The sequence below is a fragment of the Mirounga leonina genome, unplaced genomic scaffold (assembly GCF_011800145.1).
Source record: "Mirounga leonina isolate KUSES-001 unplaced genomic scaffold, KU_Mleo_1.0 Mir_151, whole genome shotgun sequence".
Classification (NCBI taxonomy): domain Eukaryota; kingdom Metazoa; phylum Chordata; class Mammalia; order Carnivora; family Phocidae; genus Mirounga; species Mirounga leonina.
In genome coordinates this window covers 79,374,748-79,392,871 of record NW_023270377.1, presented here as the reverse complement: position 1 = coordinate 79,392,871, position 18,124 = coordinate 79,374,748, and the positions used below count along the sequence as shown (strand labels likewise).

Below are 18,124 nucleotides of genomic sequence, written 5' to 3'. Positions count from 1 at the left end.
AGATCACTCCCTGTTGCAGTGCTTGTTGCTGAAACACCAATAAGGTTAAATTTTGCTCTTAGAGGGAGATATACTGTGGGTGATGGAGGTTTAACCAGGTGCCAAATCCTCATCCAAATCTGTCATTTCTCAGTGTTTCTCAGGAGACGAGAGCTTTTCAAAAGACACAAAATTTAGAGCTTTTAATTTTTCATTCCCTTATACCCCCGACTCACAAGCAAGGAAAATGGCCTCACCAGGAAATGGGAAGATGCTTTGCATCAGTCGTGTTTCCAGAAGAAGGTTAGGTGTTTTATGCAGGAACCAGAACTCAAAACACATTAGAAGGTGTGATGGTTTATGTGTCAGCTTGGCTAGGCTGTAGTACTCAATTATTTAATAAAACACTAATCTAGGTGTTGCTGTGAAGCTTTTTGTAAATGAGGTTGACATCTACCATCAGTTGACTTTCGGTAAAGCACATTGCTCTCCATAATATGGGTGGGCCTCATGCCATCAGTTGAAGGCCTTAAGAGCAAAAACTGAGGTTTCTCAGAGAAGAAGAAATTCTGCCTCACAATCCCTGCCTGAGTTTCCAGCCCGCTGGCCTGCCCTGTGACTTTCAGACTTTCCAGTCTCCACAATCATGTGATACATATAGAGTTATAATGTATAATGGAAGGAAAATGATGAAAACAAGAGGTTGGAAGATACCAAGAGCAAACATCTTTATGGCTCTTCCAGGGAGGCCAAAGTAATTAGAAGAGATTCCAGTGATATGTAACATGTATATGATTTAGAACTATGACCCCCAAGTATAAGTATAGACAAATATTGAGGAATTGGATGGGGATGGGATTTATCATGTAGAGTGATGTGAACCAAATAGTTCTAGGAAGTCCCCTCTTCAACAAGGGCTTGATTCAAGGGCCAAATTATGAGAATGCCTGTAGAGTGTTGTCACCCATGGGGGCTTAACCTTGGTGGTAGACATGGACATGGTTGGCAGTCCTAGACGCCTGGACATATGCTTCCGAACATGTAAACTGCAAATTCAGGGACAGAGAGACCTAGAGGTGCTGGGCAGGAAATAGAATGCTCGAGTACAGGAGGGCAGGGTCTTCCTTCTACTCAGTGAAATATATCTAAAAGAATCCTTTTCTGACTAACTGACTCCCTATGGGGATCTCAGTTAGAAGATGTACTGTGGTCTCTGCTCTTTGCTGTGCTTGGTCTGGTGGTTAACATTCTTTTTCTTCCATTCTTTTTTTTTAAAGATTTCATTTATTTATTTGAGAGAGAGAGAACAGGAGGGGAGAGGGGCAGAAGGAAAGGGAGAAACAGCAGACTCCCTGCTGAGCAGGGAGGCTGACATGGGGCTCAATCCCAGGACCCTGGGATCATGACCTGAGCCGAAGGCAGATGCTTAACTGACTGAGCTACCCAGGTGCCCCAGTTAACATTCTTTTTCAAAGGTGGTTAACATTCATTAGCATTGAGGTCTTTTAAAAACTGGGTCCTGGTTCCCTTCCTGTGGGGAAAGGAGGATGTTATATCTGGGGCAAGTCTGGATCATATATTACTTAAGCAGTGCTTGACTCTCTGAGGCAAACAGAAACAAAGAAAAACTGCAAAGCAGAGACCCTGATAACTGTACCCTGAAGATTTGGCTCATTAGCGCTGAGCGGGTCTTGCCGTTAGGGTATATACATGAGGTTAGTTAAGGTCTTCCCCTAAGTAGCCTTGGTTAGGATTTTGCTCAGTGCCTGCTATGGATATAACTTCTGGAATAGGCATTTATTTCTATATACAGCTTGGGGGCTCTGGCTAAAAAACCTGAGGGTGTTTGGGAATGAAGCCTCAAGACACTTCTCTATTCCTTTGGGAGTGATCAGGTCACATTGGGATTAACCAAATGTTGTCACAGTGCGATTGACGTATAAAAATGGTGAGTGAGCAGTAAATTTATGGCTAGAGTAAGGCTCCTGCAGATCACTGGTTTGTTTTCCTCTGTCGGGGAGATAGCATCCCTGAACTGTCGGGCTGGGTGGTCTTGCCATTCCTATATAGCTTCAGAGAGGCAAAATAACGCCTGCATTATTTTGAAGGTGATGTGAGAGTGGCAAGCTGGCACGGACTGGAAGTAGTAATAACATGGCCACGATTTGAAAAATTAGACTTGAAGCATTTCTGGCGACAGAAGCCTCAAGCTACAGTGAACGAGGGCGAATTTTACTAATTCTTAAGTGGAGTCTCACGTTGACTTAATTTCACTCCTCTTTTGACAGTTGGGTTATTTAGTTGTCTGCTTTAGGAATTAATTTGTGGAATGACATCTGTAGCCCTGGTGGGGGCTGGTGAGATTTCTCTCACTGAAATAGAAATCATGTCCAAAATGTCGTTTCCTGACAACAGTAATTAACCTGAATCACACATCAGATAATGCTGGCAAATATGACAGTACAAGAACTTGTGGGAGTTTAAAATGGAAAAGTGGAGAGCAAATAAAACAGGATATCACATTTTTAAATGAGGTTTCTGCCTTCTTATGAAGTAAATAATAAGTGGGATTCTGTCGTGGTCAGTTTCTTTTTTCACTGGGCAGGTCTGCTTGTGTGTTCATTTCTGTAGGTAACTAGGTGAATCGTGTCTTTGTCTTTGGTGTCAGCTAGAGCTGTCACTGCCTTTGCTCTCATCACTTGCTCCCTTGGGTAACTGTCCAGACATCCACTGTGGCATCACCTGCCCCCCCCCCCCCCAGCCATATGCCCTAGAAAGTCACTCCATCTCTTATACTGGGAATGACAAAATGGTGGCCCTCAGACATGTTTGTTTGCCCTACACGTTATTTTGGAAAATTGTTTGAAACTGGGAGATACAAATAAAAATATTCAAGTGCTGACTCTCCTTGAAACATGGGATGAGAGTAGTGGGCCCTCTACTCATATATGGTGACAGCTGCCTGTGACGGGGGGCGGGTGGTGTGTGCTCAGTGGGGAGCCTTGGTTTCCCTTGGCTGGACTGAAACCATTAAGTGGCCCACCTGTCCCGGGAAACATGTGTTGACATGTGTTCAATGCATTGGGGATGATTTAGGTACCAAATGTGAGTAACAGAAACAACTGATTGCACTACTTCAGTCAGTTTATTGGTAGGAGAAACTGTAAGCTCTACAGGGCTGTAGACTTTGTCTCAGTTGCCTTGGTATAACCCCAGTGTTTCCTAAATGTTAAGATAGAAAGGAACCTTCTTAGGAAGACGAACCTGGCAGGGCCATACAAGATGCTTAGAGAAGGGTGCTGAGTGCTTGAGAAAGACCATCACCGTAAGTCAGGGCTGAGAACATAGATGAAGATGGTGGCAGGGGGAACAGAAAAAGGTGGCCCTGGGAGACAATTCAAGGGAAAAGCCTTGGAATTTAGACTGGTAGGAGGGAAAGGAGAAAAGGGAATTCTGAGTGTGGAGCCTTCAGGGCCGCGGTGCCAGTAACAGAGCGAGGAGGCAGTAGGTCCCAGGGTCCCCTCTGCTCCCCCAGTCCCAGCCTTCGGATACGAAAGCATTTGAGGCTTAATTGTATTCATGATGTAGCTAATGCTAATGGCTACTCTCAGAATTTTTCCCTTCCGTCTTTGACTCCAGGGCTAAGACCATCAAGAATACAGTCTCGGTGAATCTGGAACTGACAGCAGAAGAATGGAAGAAGAAATACGAAAAAGAGAAAGAGAAAAACAAGACTCTGAAGAACGTTATCCAGCATCTGGAGATGGAGCTAAACAGATGGAGAAATGGTAAGGAAGAATGGAGAGGAAGAATGAGGCATGAGTCTGTGTGTTCCTTCTCCTGGGACAGCTGGTATCCTGGGACACTTGGGAAGGAGGGGATCATGGCGGAGCTTGGTCCTTCCTTGCAACACCTGTGTGAATGAGCGATGTGTTCTCATTGCTTAGCACAGCTCGGCCCCGCCCCGACCCCGTCCCTTGGCTGACAGGTGTGCTTAGTGTGGGCAAGTGACTATTTGCAAGGTTGCCTTAATCTATTTCCAAAGCGATGCTCCTCTGTTAGTGTAATTCTCTCTGGTAGCCACATTTGAGGTTTTGAGGGCAGTGTCTGAGACTTTGTGGCTCAGACTGCTTTTGATTAAATGAAAAATGTCATTCTCTCCTATGTGAGTTTTGTAATTGACTTGGGGTTAAAAGTTACTGCTGGCAAATATTTGCATTTTTGAGAGGCCAACTGCTCTTCATGCTCTGCTTCTTCAGAGCCAGAAATAGAGGACTCCTGAAGCAGCTTCGTGCTAAAATGGAGTCTTATAGGCTTATTTCGTGACTAGTTCCCCCCCCCAAAACACATTCTCTTTGTTTTACTCAAAGAAAATATCTCAGAGAGCTGACACACACTGGGTGGGTGGGTTGTGGGTGAGGCATTGAAGAGGGTTTCCAGATCCAAGTGCAGACAGATTATTTCGGAAATTTTAGCATTGTGATGGAATTAGAAGGTATAAGTCTTTTTTTTTTTTTTTTTTTTTAACAGAAATAGGCAGGTTGGTGTGTTTGTAGGGGCAGAGTGGATAGTTGGAGATTCAGACTCTTTGCCGTTGTGTCCACTATGTATTTCAGGCACTGCCGTAGACCTTGGTCTCTGGGGCGAGCATGGGAGCCTGGGGACTGCAGGCAGGATGGGGGCGGGACCCGCCTGTGTGTAACTGCAGAATTCATGGCAGATCTTCTTGTGATTCTATGTTTGCCACTGTTTTTTGCTAGGAAAGGTGGGGTGCCAATGACCTACTATTCAATGGAAAAACAGTTGCGAAGCAAAACAGGATTCAAAAGAGGTTCAAGAAATGACCTAGTAGCCTAAATAACACAATTCTTTTTGGGAGATTTTCTAGCTGCACACATGTTTTGAAAGCTGCTAGAATAATTGAATAATTCAGCACCTGGGGCTGGTGGATGATTCCTTGCGATTTGGCAGGAGTTAGGAGAGTAGGGAGGAATGGTTGGCAAGGTGAGGAGCGGCCGTATGAAATTTTGTTCTATTTCTGGGATCCTCTTGGGTCAGTTCTCTGCTGGGCAACTGGAACATTCAGTAACACCTTTTGGTACAGAGAGTGGGGCTAGCCTTAGAACACTGAGCAGTGGGCAACTAGCCTCGTTGTTTTCTCTTCTGTCCTGTCCCTTGCCAAGCTCTCACCCTGCAATCCTCCATACCTCCACCAACTCTGTCCTCTGGGGTTGGCCTGCTGCCCTGTTTGCCTAACTCACCCTCCTGCCTGGCACTCTCCCCTTGCTTTTGGACTTTTAACTTGGCATCATTTTAATTATTTGTCCCACTTCATCCACCTTGCAGATCTACTTAGAAGTACACTGTTTTCCATGTCCCACAGGGTGAGATCCTACATAAGCCCTTACATACATAATTTAGGAAAACTCATGTATGGTTTCTGGCACATGATAGACTTTCATAGATGTGTGTTATGTAAGCATGTGTTTAATCCATTGCTGGAGTGGAAAGGGTGAGCCGTCAGTCATGGTCTCTGCCCTTACAGAGCTTACAGTCTGATGGGGGAGACAGACTCCAGCCACAATCAATAAACATGTCTATGCTGCATACTAAAAAGGGAAAGGATAAGGTACTAAGTTATTATAATGGGCCCTGACCTTGACTGTGAAGTTAGTGAAGGTTTCCCCCGGTAAGCAACCTAGGGAGTAAGCAACCTAGGGAATAAGCTCTGAGAGAAAGAGAGCAGTTAGGAGCAGCAAGGTAGAAGTGGGGGTTGGTGTGGAGGAAGCCACATTTACAACATCCCGAGGGGCAACTTTGAGGGGGTTGGCAGCAGGAAGGCCAGTGTGGTGAGCTGGGCGGGGCAGTACTGGCCTGAGTTGGGTGGGAGGGGTAGGCAGGCCTTCTGTGCAGGGCTAAACAGTTTTGGTTCAGGATTTTGGTTATTATCTAGGAAGCAATGAGAAGCCTTCAAGGATATTCAACTGAATATCATACGATAAGATTTGCATTTTTGAAGATCCATTGGTTGTGTTGGAGAATGGACTAGAGAGGGTAGGAGAAGGGCCAGGAACAAGGATGGTCTTCCAGAGATGAGGTTACAGTAGTTGAATTGAGAGACAGGGCAATGGCAAGGGAGAGACATGGATGGACCAGAGAGGTATTTAGGAGGTAAAATCAGCAGGGCTTGGTGAGGAGCTGGCTATAGAGAGATAGAGTGCCAGGTTTTCCTGCTTGCCGTGTTGGATGGAGGGTGGAACCATTCACTGAGAAAAGAAACGCCAGAGAAGAACCAGACTAGAGACAACGGAGATGTGGAGGGGAGTTCAAGGTGCCTGTGGAACATCCAGGTGAAAATGTCAAATAAGAAGTTAGGTCGAAGGGTCTAGAGCTCAGAGGCACTGGCTGAGCTAGGGAAAGAAATGTGAGTTGAGCTTTAGGAAGTACATAAAGGCATAGGTAGGGGTAAGGGCCTCTGTAGAGAGAGGGAAGAGAAGAGGGAGAGAGAGTCTTGAGAGAGACCCCCCCCCTCCACGATGACCATGTAATCACTGAGTGAATGTAATAGAGAAGGGGATCTGCAGAGCTCTCCTGTCCTGCCAAGCTAACATTTATGTTTTAAAGATAATTTTGGGGGGGACACCTGGGTGGCACAGTCCATTAAGCGTCTGCCTTGGGCTCAGGTCATGATCCCGGGGTCCTGGGATCGAGCCCCATATTGGGCTCCTGGCTTGGCAGGAAGCCTGCTTCTCCCTCTGCCTGCTGATCCCCTGGCTTGTGCACTCTCCCTCTCTCTCTCTGACAAATAAATAAATAAAATCTAAAAAAAAAAAAAAAGGATAATTTTTCTGAAAGCAGAAGTTTTCAAATGTGGAGAACCAACTTCAGTGATACAAATTTGAGGCTGGAAGCGAGGCAGGTGGTGGCATCCTGGAGCTGGTCCTTGGAGCAGCTGTGAGTGAAGGACTGTCTCAAGGACTGACTATGTCCCACATACAACAAAACAACCCCCAGCTTTTTGTTATGTGCCTAGGCTGGGCATTTAGTCCTCCAGCAGCCCTTGAGGTTTCAACAAGCTAGAAGGCCCACCCGAGGTGGCTCAGTCACTGACGGAGCAGGGATCTGAACATAAGGCAACTTCTGCAGGTTCACTGTCTCTCCACGGTCTGTGCAGTCTGCACATGGCCCGAGTGGTTTGTGTTCAGGCCAGTTAGAGGAGCATGAAAAATGCCACACCAGGAAAGAAGGGACCGGAAACTCCTTAGCAGTGTCCCGAGCACCAGGCCTAATTCCTCATCGTCATGAGAGCATGGCTGGTTCGTCGTGTCAACTGGAGAGCTGGGATTTTGAGAGGTGAAGTAGGGAAGAGGTGGTGCCCTCCACTAAAACCCAAGTGACAGGGTATTTCCAGCTTTCTTTTGGAATTTGACCCACACATTGGCTCTGAACTTGTAGGAGGCAGCCACTGAGCTCACCTCAGTGAATCCTGGGTGTTGATGTTTCCACATTGTGGGCTGAACAACTGAAAGCAGCACTACCCATTGTATGCATTCTCCGCTGGGAAAGAGAGGTCCATCTTTGCATGGTGTGTTTATAATTCTAAAACTTTGGCTGCTCTAGCTGTGGAAGAGCAAGAGAGAAGGAGTGGAGCTGAGAAAAAGTGTGCGTGTATACGCATGCTTGTGCTTTCCCCTTTCTGCTGTTCTGTAGACGGAGGTAGGAAAACCAGGGAGTCAGAGGATGAAAGAACACGATGTCACAATGGCATATCGGGTCCAGGCAGGCCATGGAAAGTGAAGAAGTTGATACAGTTGGTGGTAATGGGACTGTGCTGCAGGAGAGAGCATTCCCAGCCCAAAGTCATTCAAAAGGTGTGAAATACTACCCTATTCCATGCCTGTAGGCTAGTTCTGCCCCAGACCTCCACCACTACCAATTTTCAACTCCTTCTAGCTTCATGGGCTACTTCAAAATGCGAGCCTGGCAGTTTTCTCCTCTGGACATAGTAGAACTTGATTCTCAGAATATGGCCGCTGACTTGTAATGTATATAATTACACCCAGCCTTTATTCATTTCTGCCGTTGGCTTTAAGGCAAGGCTCAGGGCATATGCGTGCTCGCTTAAAGGGAGGTCATGCCTTGTTTTTATAAAGAAGGAATAAGGAGAGCCACTCCACTCCCCACAGTGCCAGGCTCCTTGGGTTACACGGGATAGGAATTGACCCTGCTTAGGTTAAACAAAACAGGAAAGCATGAGAAGTCTGTGAATGACTCACAGAACCAAAGGACAGCTGAGCAACCAGCCTCATCCAGCAAAGCTGGGACTGCTACAGAGATGCAGGGCTCATAAGGGGCCACACCTGGCGTGAGTCCCCTCTTGAGTTTTCTCCCCCTTCCTTACATTATCTGGATGGGTAGGGAGGCCCAGGAGAGAAGGGAGATAACTGTGCTTGGTGGTGTGCTTTGGTTGAGGAAGCCCGGGGCCCTCTGCTGTGTCCTCTGACAAATCCTGCATGTGCTGGGAGAGGTAATTGCTCATAAGGAAGTTGTGGTGCTGAAAGGAGAATGGGTGTGGAGTGACTGAAAAACACCTGTTCAGTACAATCTGCTAGTGACATCTTGTGGGCTGAAATCGATTGACAGTCCTTGGAATCTGGAAGCTCTGTTGGCAGCTTCAGCCTCAGGGATTTTGTTCAGCCTACCTGCTTAAGGACAGATAGATGGAGTGGGCAGTTGTCGGAAGCAGGATTGTTTTCTTTTTTCCAGCTCTGTTGTTTGTTCATTATATACATGGAAATGACTTGAACAATCAATCTTACAAATGGGGATAGATTTAGATAGCTGCATTCAGAGTGAATAATGGCTCCCAGTTCACCCTGCCCTGTCCCCCCAGTACATCCGGAAGACTCTTGATGGGGAGTTTGGGGAGGGAGGGCTGAGGGCCCAGGGCCATGACCCTCAGAAGGGGGATGGGCCCACAGTTCCCTGTTGCTGCCAGATCAGTCTTTACACATGCCCTCTTCTCTGATACTTCTTTGAATATTGTCCTTTAAAAAGCAATCCCCCACCACTCCAGCAACCAGGGGTGGGGGGTGGGAGGGATGGGGCGGCTGGGTGATAGACATTGGGGAGGATATGTGCCATGGTGAGCGCTGTGAATTGTGTAAGACTGATGAATCACGGACCTGTACCTCTGAAACAAATAATACATTATATGTTAAAAAAAAAAAAAAAAAGAAGATAGTAGGAGGGGAAAAATGAAGGAGGGGGAATCGGAGGGGGAGATGAACCATGAGAGACTGTGGACTCTGAGAAACAAACTGAGGGTTCTAGAGGGGAGGGGGGTGGGGGGATGGGTTAGCCTGGTGATGGGTATTAAAGAGGGCACTATTGAATGGAGCACTGGGTGTTATACGCAAATAATGAATCATGGAATGCTACATCAAAAACTCATGATGTAATGTATGGTGATTAACATAACATAATTAAAAAAAAGAATATGTAAGCCATGTAAGTGAGATTATATCTCTTATGAACAAACACTTGGGCCTTGAAATATCAACTAACAGTTGGTATTTGATATTAAGAGGTGACTGTGTGTGATATTAATTAGTTACTGAGCACCTTGAAAAGATCTGTATTACATATAGCAGTTTTTTAAGCATTGTCAAATTGATTTAATTTTTGTAACACTAAAATAAGGTATAAACATTATGCTAACTGAATTAAGTCAGACACAAAAGGCTAGTAATTGTATGATTCCACTTAATATGAAGTATTTAGAGTAGTCAAATTCATTGAGACAGAGAGTAGAATGGTGGTTGCCAGAAGCTGGGTAGAGGGGAAAATAAGGTGATCTTTTTAAGGGGAACAGAGTTTTAGTTTTGCAGGATGGAAAATTTCTGGAGATTATGGTGATGGTTGCACAACAATGTGAATATACTTAACACCACTGAACTATATACTTTAAAAATGGTTAAAATGGTAAATTTTAAGTTATGTATATTTTACCATAATTTAAAAAATGTCCATGTTAAAAGGGCCATAAAATGGAAAATAAATTTTTGAACCATTAAAAAAAAAAAAGCAATCCCGTTTTACAGGGGCTTAAGTCAGAAAAGGAGTCCCTGAAAATCCAGGTGTCAGAAGTGCAGGGAAATGACCCAACAATAGGGCTCATCTGCAGGGTCTGTTGAATAATTAAATATAATATTAAATAACAGAATGGATGTAGATTTACCCCATCTGCTGAAGTCATGCAAAGAAATGATTTCATCACAGACTGGGAAGGTGTGGAAAAATCGGCAATCTCTAGAACAGACTTGTTCTTCACAATTTAAACCCTGCCAGGCCATCAGGCTTGGTTTACCTAACTGGCTAAATCTGCAACCTGGAGTCTGATCCCGGGCTTTGTGGGACCGGGTGGCCTCCGTGGCACACACAATTTGCTCTTTTAGCATTAAAGATATGGAAGATGGTGCCCTCCTCTCTCCCGCTCAGAAGTCAGCCTTTCATCTGAGACATCTGATTTGTTAGGTGCTCTTCTTTTGAGAGTACAGCCAAACACTAATAGAAATACTGACCGCTAAGAGAATGGTGGGGGCTATTCAAGCGGTCAGGACTGTAGAGAGATTTCAGAGTCCTGGGTGACCAGTTTATTAGAAAATTGCTCTAGGGGCACCTGGGTGGCTCAGTCATTAAGTGTCTGCCTTCGGCTCAGGTCATGATCCCAGGGTCCTGGGATCAAGCCCCGCATCGGGCTCCCTGCTCCGTGGGAAACCTACTTCTCCCTCTCCCACTCCCCTGCTTGTGTTCCCTCTCTCGCTATCTCTCTGTCAAATAAATTAAAAAAAAAAAAATCTAAAAAAAAAAAAGAAAATTAGAAGGGATTAGAGAATGTCTTAAACTGCTTACAATATTTTTAGGAACTAAGGTGAGAGATGCTATTTGTGTGCAAAATAATCCCATAAAGGAATGACTTTTTTTCTTTTTTTTTTAAACCTCACATTTATGTACTGACATCCAGCTGCTCTTACCCATCTGGCAACTTAAAGATTTCCTTTTAGTTTCTTTGATATAGAAATTACCTACCATTAGGTCCGCCACTGGGCCTGTTTAATTGGTATTAAAAGAAAGCCCGTCCTTTGCCTGATCTGCTGTGGTTTCTGACGGAAGCTGTGAGTGACCAGCCAATCTCTGCCCCTGGAGTTGCTGAGAGAATGCAATTACCTTTCTATGTCCTCCAGAGGCTTTAGGGACTCAATTTATGAAAAGGATAACTAGCTCGTTGCTATTTCATGTGTGAAATTTTAATGAATTACTGGCAGTCTAATGGTTTTCTTTCTTTTTTTTTTTTTTGGAAAAAACAAAAAACCAGAAAGCCTTTTTTAGAATTTTTAACTAATAGCCCTAACGAGTATTTTTGATTAGTCTGTCATTCTTGTTTATTGCAATTGATGGATTTTTACTTTTTTGTAGAAACGCTATTTATGCCCTCGGGAGGTTTTCATTTTATAATTAAAATGCTCTGCAAACCATGTAGGTATGCTCCAAGTGAATGGTCCTGTGTACACACAAATCTTTTTAGTCCTTAAAGGTAATTACATCTGACAATAGGAAATGCCAGAATGCTTATTTAAAGAAGGGAAAGGTTTCTAGTGGGCGTGGGGGGAGCCTTCGTTGTAGGAAATCAGATGCTTTACAGTATTATAAGCTCTTTCCCTATGGACAGCAGGTATAAAACCTCAGGGCATGAACTAAGAGAAATTTGCTTTTAATGCAAAAAGGGGACTAAAAATAAAAATAGATGCGCCTCTTCATTTGGTGGTCCTTTTCCGGTCCCCCACCACCAGATTTTAGGACTTTTTTTTTTTTTCCTCCAGGGTTTGTTTGCAGCTGTTGTCTGCCTTGTTACAATCAGTTGTTCCATAATCGCCTCGTGGGGGCTTCTCTGGAGACTCAGTCCACTGCAGTGCAGGGAATATTCACGATTAACGTGGCGAGATTGCCATGGAGACAGATTGCCGAGTGTCAGGTCTTGCATAGCGTTGGGAATTTACAATCCCCAGGCGTGTTTGTGAGCTGGACAGTGTAGTTAGCAGGGACGCTTCTGGAAGTCATTTCCTCGGTCCTTTGAAGGGTAGCAGTGTTTAGGGAAACCAGCCCTCGGTTCCTCTCTGGGCAGGAGCTGTGCTCTCCCACAGAAGCCTGCTGCTTTTGTTCCTGCTTGTTGCTGCTTTGTTCTCGGCCTGAACGGTTGCTGTAAAAAATAATCCTGACTGCCTGACCTTTGGAATATAAACTGGGAAGAGCTCCTTGTTTAGATGCAGCTTTGTAGGGGACATGTTGATGCTTTGATTCGTAGAATTGTTTAAGAGAAACCAGAAAGTCTGCTGTAGGTTTCGAATATTGTTTTAGTAATAATAAAAATAAAGCTGAAAGGGACTTGGCATAGCTACATTGTGTTTTATTTTTGGAACTGAGCTACAACCACGAAGGTATTATGAAGACCTCAGGAACAATAATCTCAGAATAAGTAAAAATATCTGCAAAGCCTGAAGAGTTGACAGTTTGTTAGGGAGAGGATGGGGTCAGAGATGGACCTTAAACAATAATACCTTTTGTGTGTGTGGTTTTTTTACATATACTATGTTAATTAAATCTTTAAAACAATGCCGTGTTAAAGGCATTATTTATTTATTTTTTCCTTTACGGAAAAGGCAAACCAAGAGGTGAAGCCGGAGATGGGCTTGTGATTAATTAGTCAGTGAGAAGGTGCCGTGTGGCTCAGCGTCCTGCCACAGCACTGGAGATGTTATGCGGTTTGTTGATTACTCTCAGGGTGCCTTGTAGCAGCGTTGGCTGGCTTGATGGACTGCGCTATTCTTGGACAACTCTGGTACTCAGTGATGCTGTGATTCCTCAGTGGGACAAGAGGGCAGATTTAGGGTCACTTGCTGCTGGGTTATAGGGGTTCATCCCTGGGCTCCTTGGCTCACTCCAGCCTCGTGGTGGCGCTGACTCTCAGCCACGTGGAACCAAAAAACACGGGGACTGGGTCTCTTCCAGCTGTGTTTGTATCTCACCTCTGCACTTGGGGCCAGTTGGCGTAGGATAATAGGACTATGTTCTGCCTGGTTTCTGGTCTAGTACTGTTAAGAATTTCACCATCATGCTTAAGCTGAAAGATAAAATTCATGCTGCACTGGATTGCCCTGTTCACAAAGTTCAGAAGGTAGAGCTGAAAAATTAGAGATATGGTCATAACCCAAATAGGGGAAAGATTTATGAAAATGTTCGTGGTCAATTTCTCTGGAGAAGGAACAGAATTGGGAGGTAGGGGTGAAGGAGGGCTTTATAGTTTTTGTGTATGTAATCTGTGGTTAGAAAAAGATAGATATATATATTTAAGCAAAAAAAAAAAATCCTTGGGAACTAGAACATGGTACTGCTTTTATAGCCTGTGGATTTAGCAGACTGTAGAGAATATACATCCTTTAATTGGATGAAATCCAGTCTGCACACTAAGGTCGTTGATGGATGTTTTAAACTAGGAATTGGAACTGAATGAAATATTGATTTGGTTCAGGTTCAGTTCAAAGGCTACTCTGATATTCTGGTTTTGTCTCAGGTCAATAATTTTAGAAAAAGGCGTAGGTACAGTACGGTCTGGTTGAGCTTCAGATGAAACAAGGGTTGACTCAGTCTTATATTCAGCAAAGGAATACTTTATTCCAGGTTCTGCTTCAAATGGAACTGTGATACAAAAACGAAATCACTGGATGTTAATTTTATGTGACAGGGAGGCCTTCCTACCATTTTGTAATTATCAGGTGAGATAATGAAATCTTAAGCAGCAAAGCTAACCCATCACAGAGTGTTTTGTTTATATTGAGATAAATGTGTACAATGTTCAAGCTGCTTCCTTGAGGCATGATGCATACTGCTAATGAAGCCACAGATGAGGGGATCCAGTTTTTTTGTTTTTTTGTGTGTGGGTGGGTGGGTTTTTTTTTTGTTTTGTTTTGTTTTTTTGAGAAATTCCCTTTGTCTTAGGGCAGTTTTCCTGGGGACTTTCCACAAAATGCATTTTATGGGCTGAGAGCCGGGTGAGGCTTGGAACATTGCAGATGCTCACTGATTGTAGCAAACTGAGTATGAAGTTGATGGTAAACATTGTGATGGAAAAGTGTACTTGGTTTTGGTTTGCTTTCCAAAAAGATGTTTGAGAGACTCAGTTGGGCCACATGGTTTTCATAGACTCCTTTTTATGCAGTCTGTCTTTACAAGGTGATTTTCTTGTTGGGGCTTCCCAGTGACCAGCTTGAGAACTTCACTTTTCCCCCTCAATTTGAATAGTCAGGTTTGTTAATGCTTCCTTCAAAGGCCTGGACAAACACTGCTCTGCAGATTGAGAAGTGGTATGTGCTAGTCTGCAAACTGAGAAGTGGTATGCAGGGTCTCTGCACGATATTCTGGATTGGCTGCTTTTTTTTTCGTGGGTTTACTTGACATCATAAGAAATTATTCCATTTGAACTCTCCAGATGAGCCGATTAATTCTGACCTCCTAGGGGAGCGGATGGCAGTAGAATGTGTGTTTGTGCGATGTCAGTCAGAGCTCCTGGTTCCAGGGTTACCCTGGTTTTCTCCTTCAGTTTTGGAGATTCTGAAATTCAGAGGATTATGGCCCTGCAGTGTTCTCTTCAACAGTGGTGAATTTCTTTGATTTGGCTGTTTCTCCTAATGAAATGGTAACCCGATTAATTGGTAATTAGGATGCCTCAGAGGTCTGTTTCCCTGTGAATCAACCACCAGATAGAATGTGATTCTAGTAAAACCCCAGAATATTCCCCAACAAAAGGAAAGTGTATGCAAAAAATTCTGGATGTCACTGCAAGCTGTATTAGTTAAGAGTGGTTGGTAGTGCCAGTGTACTTAAGTGATGCATCACGAGAGAGGAAGTATTATATAGCCATCTTCTTCCTTAGACTAGTTTTGGTCAGTTAACTACAACCTTTCTTGTCAGATAGAAAGAACACAAGCTCCAACGCTCTACAGTAACTCTTTACTGTGTCCTCTGTGTCTTTTCAAGGGAGTGGCTATTTTTGGAACTCTTCCTATAGAGTTATATGCTGAATTTCTTCAATCCCCAAATCCTCTTGTGCTTTGCAGGAGAAGCTGTGCCTGAGGATGAACAGATCAGTGCTAAGGACCAGAAGACCCTGGAGCCCTGTGATAACACCCCCATCATAGACAATATTGCTCCTGTTGTTGCTGGCATCTCTGCAGAGGAGAAGGAGAAGTATGATGAGGAGATCTCCAGTCTCTACAGACAGCTGGATGATAAGGTCTGTAGCCAGAGATTATAGTCCTCACTCCGGCACCTAGACTAAAGGTGGCAGGTCCTAGAGCTATTGGCCAGAAGCAGCTTCAAGCCCCATGGCTTCCCAATATCTACCCTAGCTCTCGATTGGGCAGACTCAGGGAACTTGAATCTTGTGGAATGGAAACTTCCATGGAAGTTTGATTGGAAGACTAGAGAGTTGGTCTAGATAGAGAGCTAGTCTTCACTTCTGGACATGGGACCGGGGCTAATCACGGCATGAGAGTGGGGGTGGTGTGAGTGTGCATGATCTTCGTTTAATTGTCCCTTCTGTTTTTCTCTGGGCCTGTGCTTCACCTCTTGAAAACTTCAACAGTAGTGCCAGCTGTAGGGGCAGGGTGGTGTCTCCTAAAGCTAAATGTGTTCTTTCATCATGGAGCTCTCAGGCCCTGGGATGAGGAACCAGTGGTAGTGGCGTGTGGTCTGACAGCTTTTTCTTTACCGGTAAATCCGTTTTCAGGGGCATACTCTTGAATGAAGTAGTTTGAACATGCTGTCCAGTTAGTCCAATTTTATGGCAAACTTTTGGGACTCAAATAGTCATGTAAATGTACAAGTTGGACCAGAGGAAAAGAGACCGTGGAGAACAGTGTATATCGTTCATCCCCAGTGAAGGTTGGGTTAGGAATACCAGAGGCATAGGAAATTAAATTGATGTCTCACGTGATCTTGGCGTATTGCCCTTGGAATATTCTAAATCCTTTCAGTTCATTCCATCACGGTTGCTGGTATTTTTAGTCTGATTTCATCTTTTCTGCTGTGGTTCGGCTCAGAGTGCTTGGGGACACCTCCGGTTTGGCTGAAACAGCTTTGTTATGTTAACATTGTCATTAATCTTATAGGCCTATCTATTCTGAGTGAAGCTCAGTCTGCATCACCTTTACAAGCAAAATGTGAGGCTAGTTCTGCTTATCTGTGACTCTGGGAATTCACATGGTAACCACAGCGGTAAACTGGGGGCACCCTACCCTTCTGGTAACCTATTTAATGAGATATTCACACCCGTGAGAGCTGGGTTAATTGCCCTTTAGGCACTTGACATACTGTTATCCTTCCATTTCTAACCAGATATGATTATGCAAAACGTCAAAGTAAGAGAAAAAGATCAGTAGTAAGTTAACAGTGTATGCAAGTTCTTGATTTCTCCAAAGAAATGCTATTGTTTAAACATACTGCAGTTTTCTTTTTCATTTTAAAATTGATGGGTTCACTTTAGTAAAACCAAAGAATTTTGGATGAGGGATGATAACCTGATTCTATACTTTGTTTTCTATGAATAGACTCCTGCCATAGTTGGAATTGGGATCATCTACTTTGGTAGCATAAGGAGCATTCACTGATCCGAGAGAAATGTTAGGGTCTTGAATGCAGCTTCTGAGATGTAGCGATGAGGACTGAGTCATGAGAGGGGAAAATGCCATGCCTTGGGGGTATTCAGTTGGTAGCTGGCAGAGCTGAACCTAGAGTCTCTGCCTCCTGATGACAAGCCTAGGACACTTCCTGTTATATCATTTTCCTATAGCACATGCTTTGAAGACCCTCTAAAGCACACATTTTGAGGTTAGCATTTGTGGTCTATCACAGGGGGTTGCTGAGATCTGAGAGAGTACTGAGCCCACAAGCCTCAGCCAGAGAGGGCACCAAAGCTGGTGGTCTGACCTTAGAGACTCTACCCATGGACTGCCTGATTATGTCTTATCAGCTGTCATTCTTATTTGTCCTCCTCTTAAAGGTTCTAGAAGGTATTTCATGCTTCTGTTGAGATAGGTAGTTTGATACCTTTGAGAAAACATGAGTTGGGACAGGGCATCTTCATAGATTATTGAGTGGTGGAGCTGAAAGTACCTGGGTCCAGGTGAGAAGCTCGCCCAGTTGTGTGGGGGTTACGTGACTTGCCCAAGTTTGTATCACCTGTAGGTGGCAGAGGGGGAACGAGGTTGTGTATCTTCTGACTCCCAGTGCTGTGGTATTAGCCCTTTAAATGAGGAACGTGTCAACCCTCATGAATCTAATTAGAATGTGGTGGTAGAAAGACTACACGATCTCCTCCCAGCCGCCTCCTCTGCCCCTCTGTCCTGTCCCTCCAGGTGCTATCCCAGGCAGTACTGTGTGATGGAAAAACATACACTTTAGAGTCAGACTTGTGTCTTCATAATGCTGAGGCTTGGACTGATGAATGGCCTACCCTGCTGAAGATGTTTTTCTCATCTGCAGCATGGGGCTCATATCTGTGCCCTCAAAAAGTTGCAGGAGGGATTACAGACTTCTAGTGTGTAGCAATTGCTCAATAAATAGTAGTTTCTTTCTCTTCTGGGTTCTGTTTACTTAACGGAGAACACCATCTTATGTGGTATGGGGGCGGTGCAGAGGTGGTTGGAAGCAGGGTTATAAGAAGAGCAAGTTGGTGTTGGCACTGTTTCTTTTATTTCTCATCTCCAATACTAGTGTTCTGTTGGAAATGTGTGAGAGGATTTAAGTGTAAGTAGAAATATGTCAAACCGTATTTCACTGATTACCATTGCAACGAAAACATTTTTTGTAATTAAAGGTGGCCAGTGACCAACTGACAGCTCCCATTTCACATATAAGAAAATTCAAGAATAAGAATATTTTCTTTTTAAAGATTTTATTTATTTATTTGACAGAGAGAGACACAGCGAGAGAGGGAACACAAGCAGGGGGAGTGGGGGAGGGAGAAGCAGGCTTCACACTGGGCAGGGAGCCCGATGCGGGGCTCCATCCCAGGACCCTGGGATCATGA

General features: G+C 44.3%; 1 protein-coding gene across 1 annotated transcript in view; it reads left to right on the top strand.

Annotated features, from left to right (window-relative positions):
* The window catches only part of KIF5C (kinesin family member 5C), a 148,138-nt gene that overhangs the window by 80,181 nt on the left and 49,833 nt on the right, over positions 1-18,124 (top strand). Inside the window, exons 11-12 of the mRNA XM_035008072.1 lie at positions 3,619-3,767; positions 15,153-15,328. Of these exons, the coding sequence (XP_034863963.1) occupies positions 3,619-3,767; positions 15,153-15,328 (325 nt within the window). The remainder of the gene's footprint in view (positions 1-3,618; positions 3,768-15,152; positions 15,329-18,124) is intronic.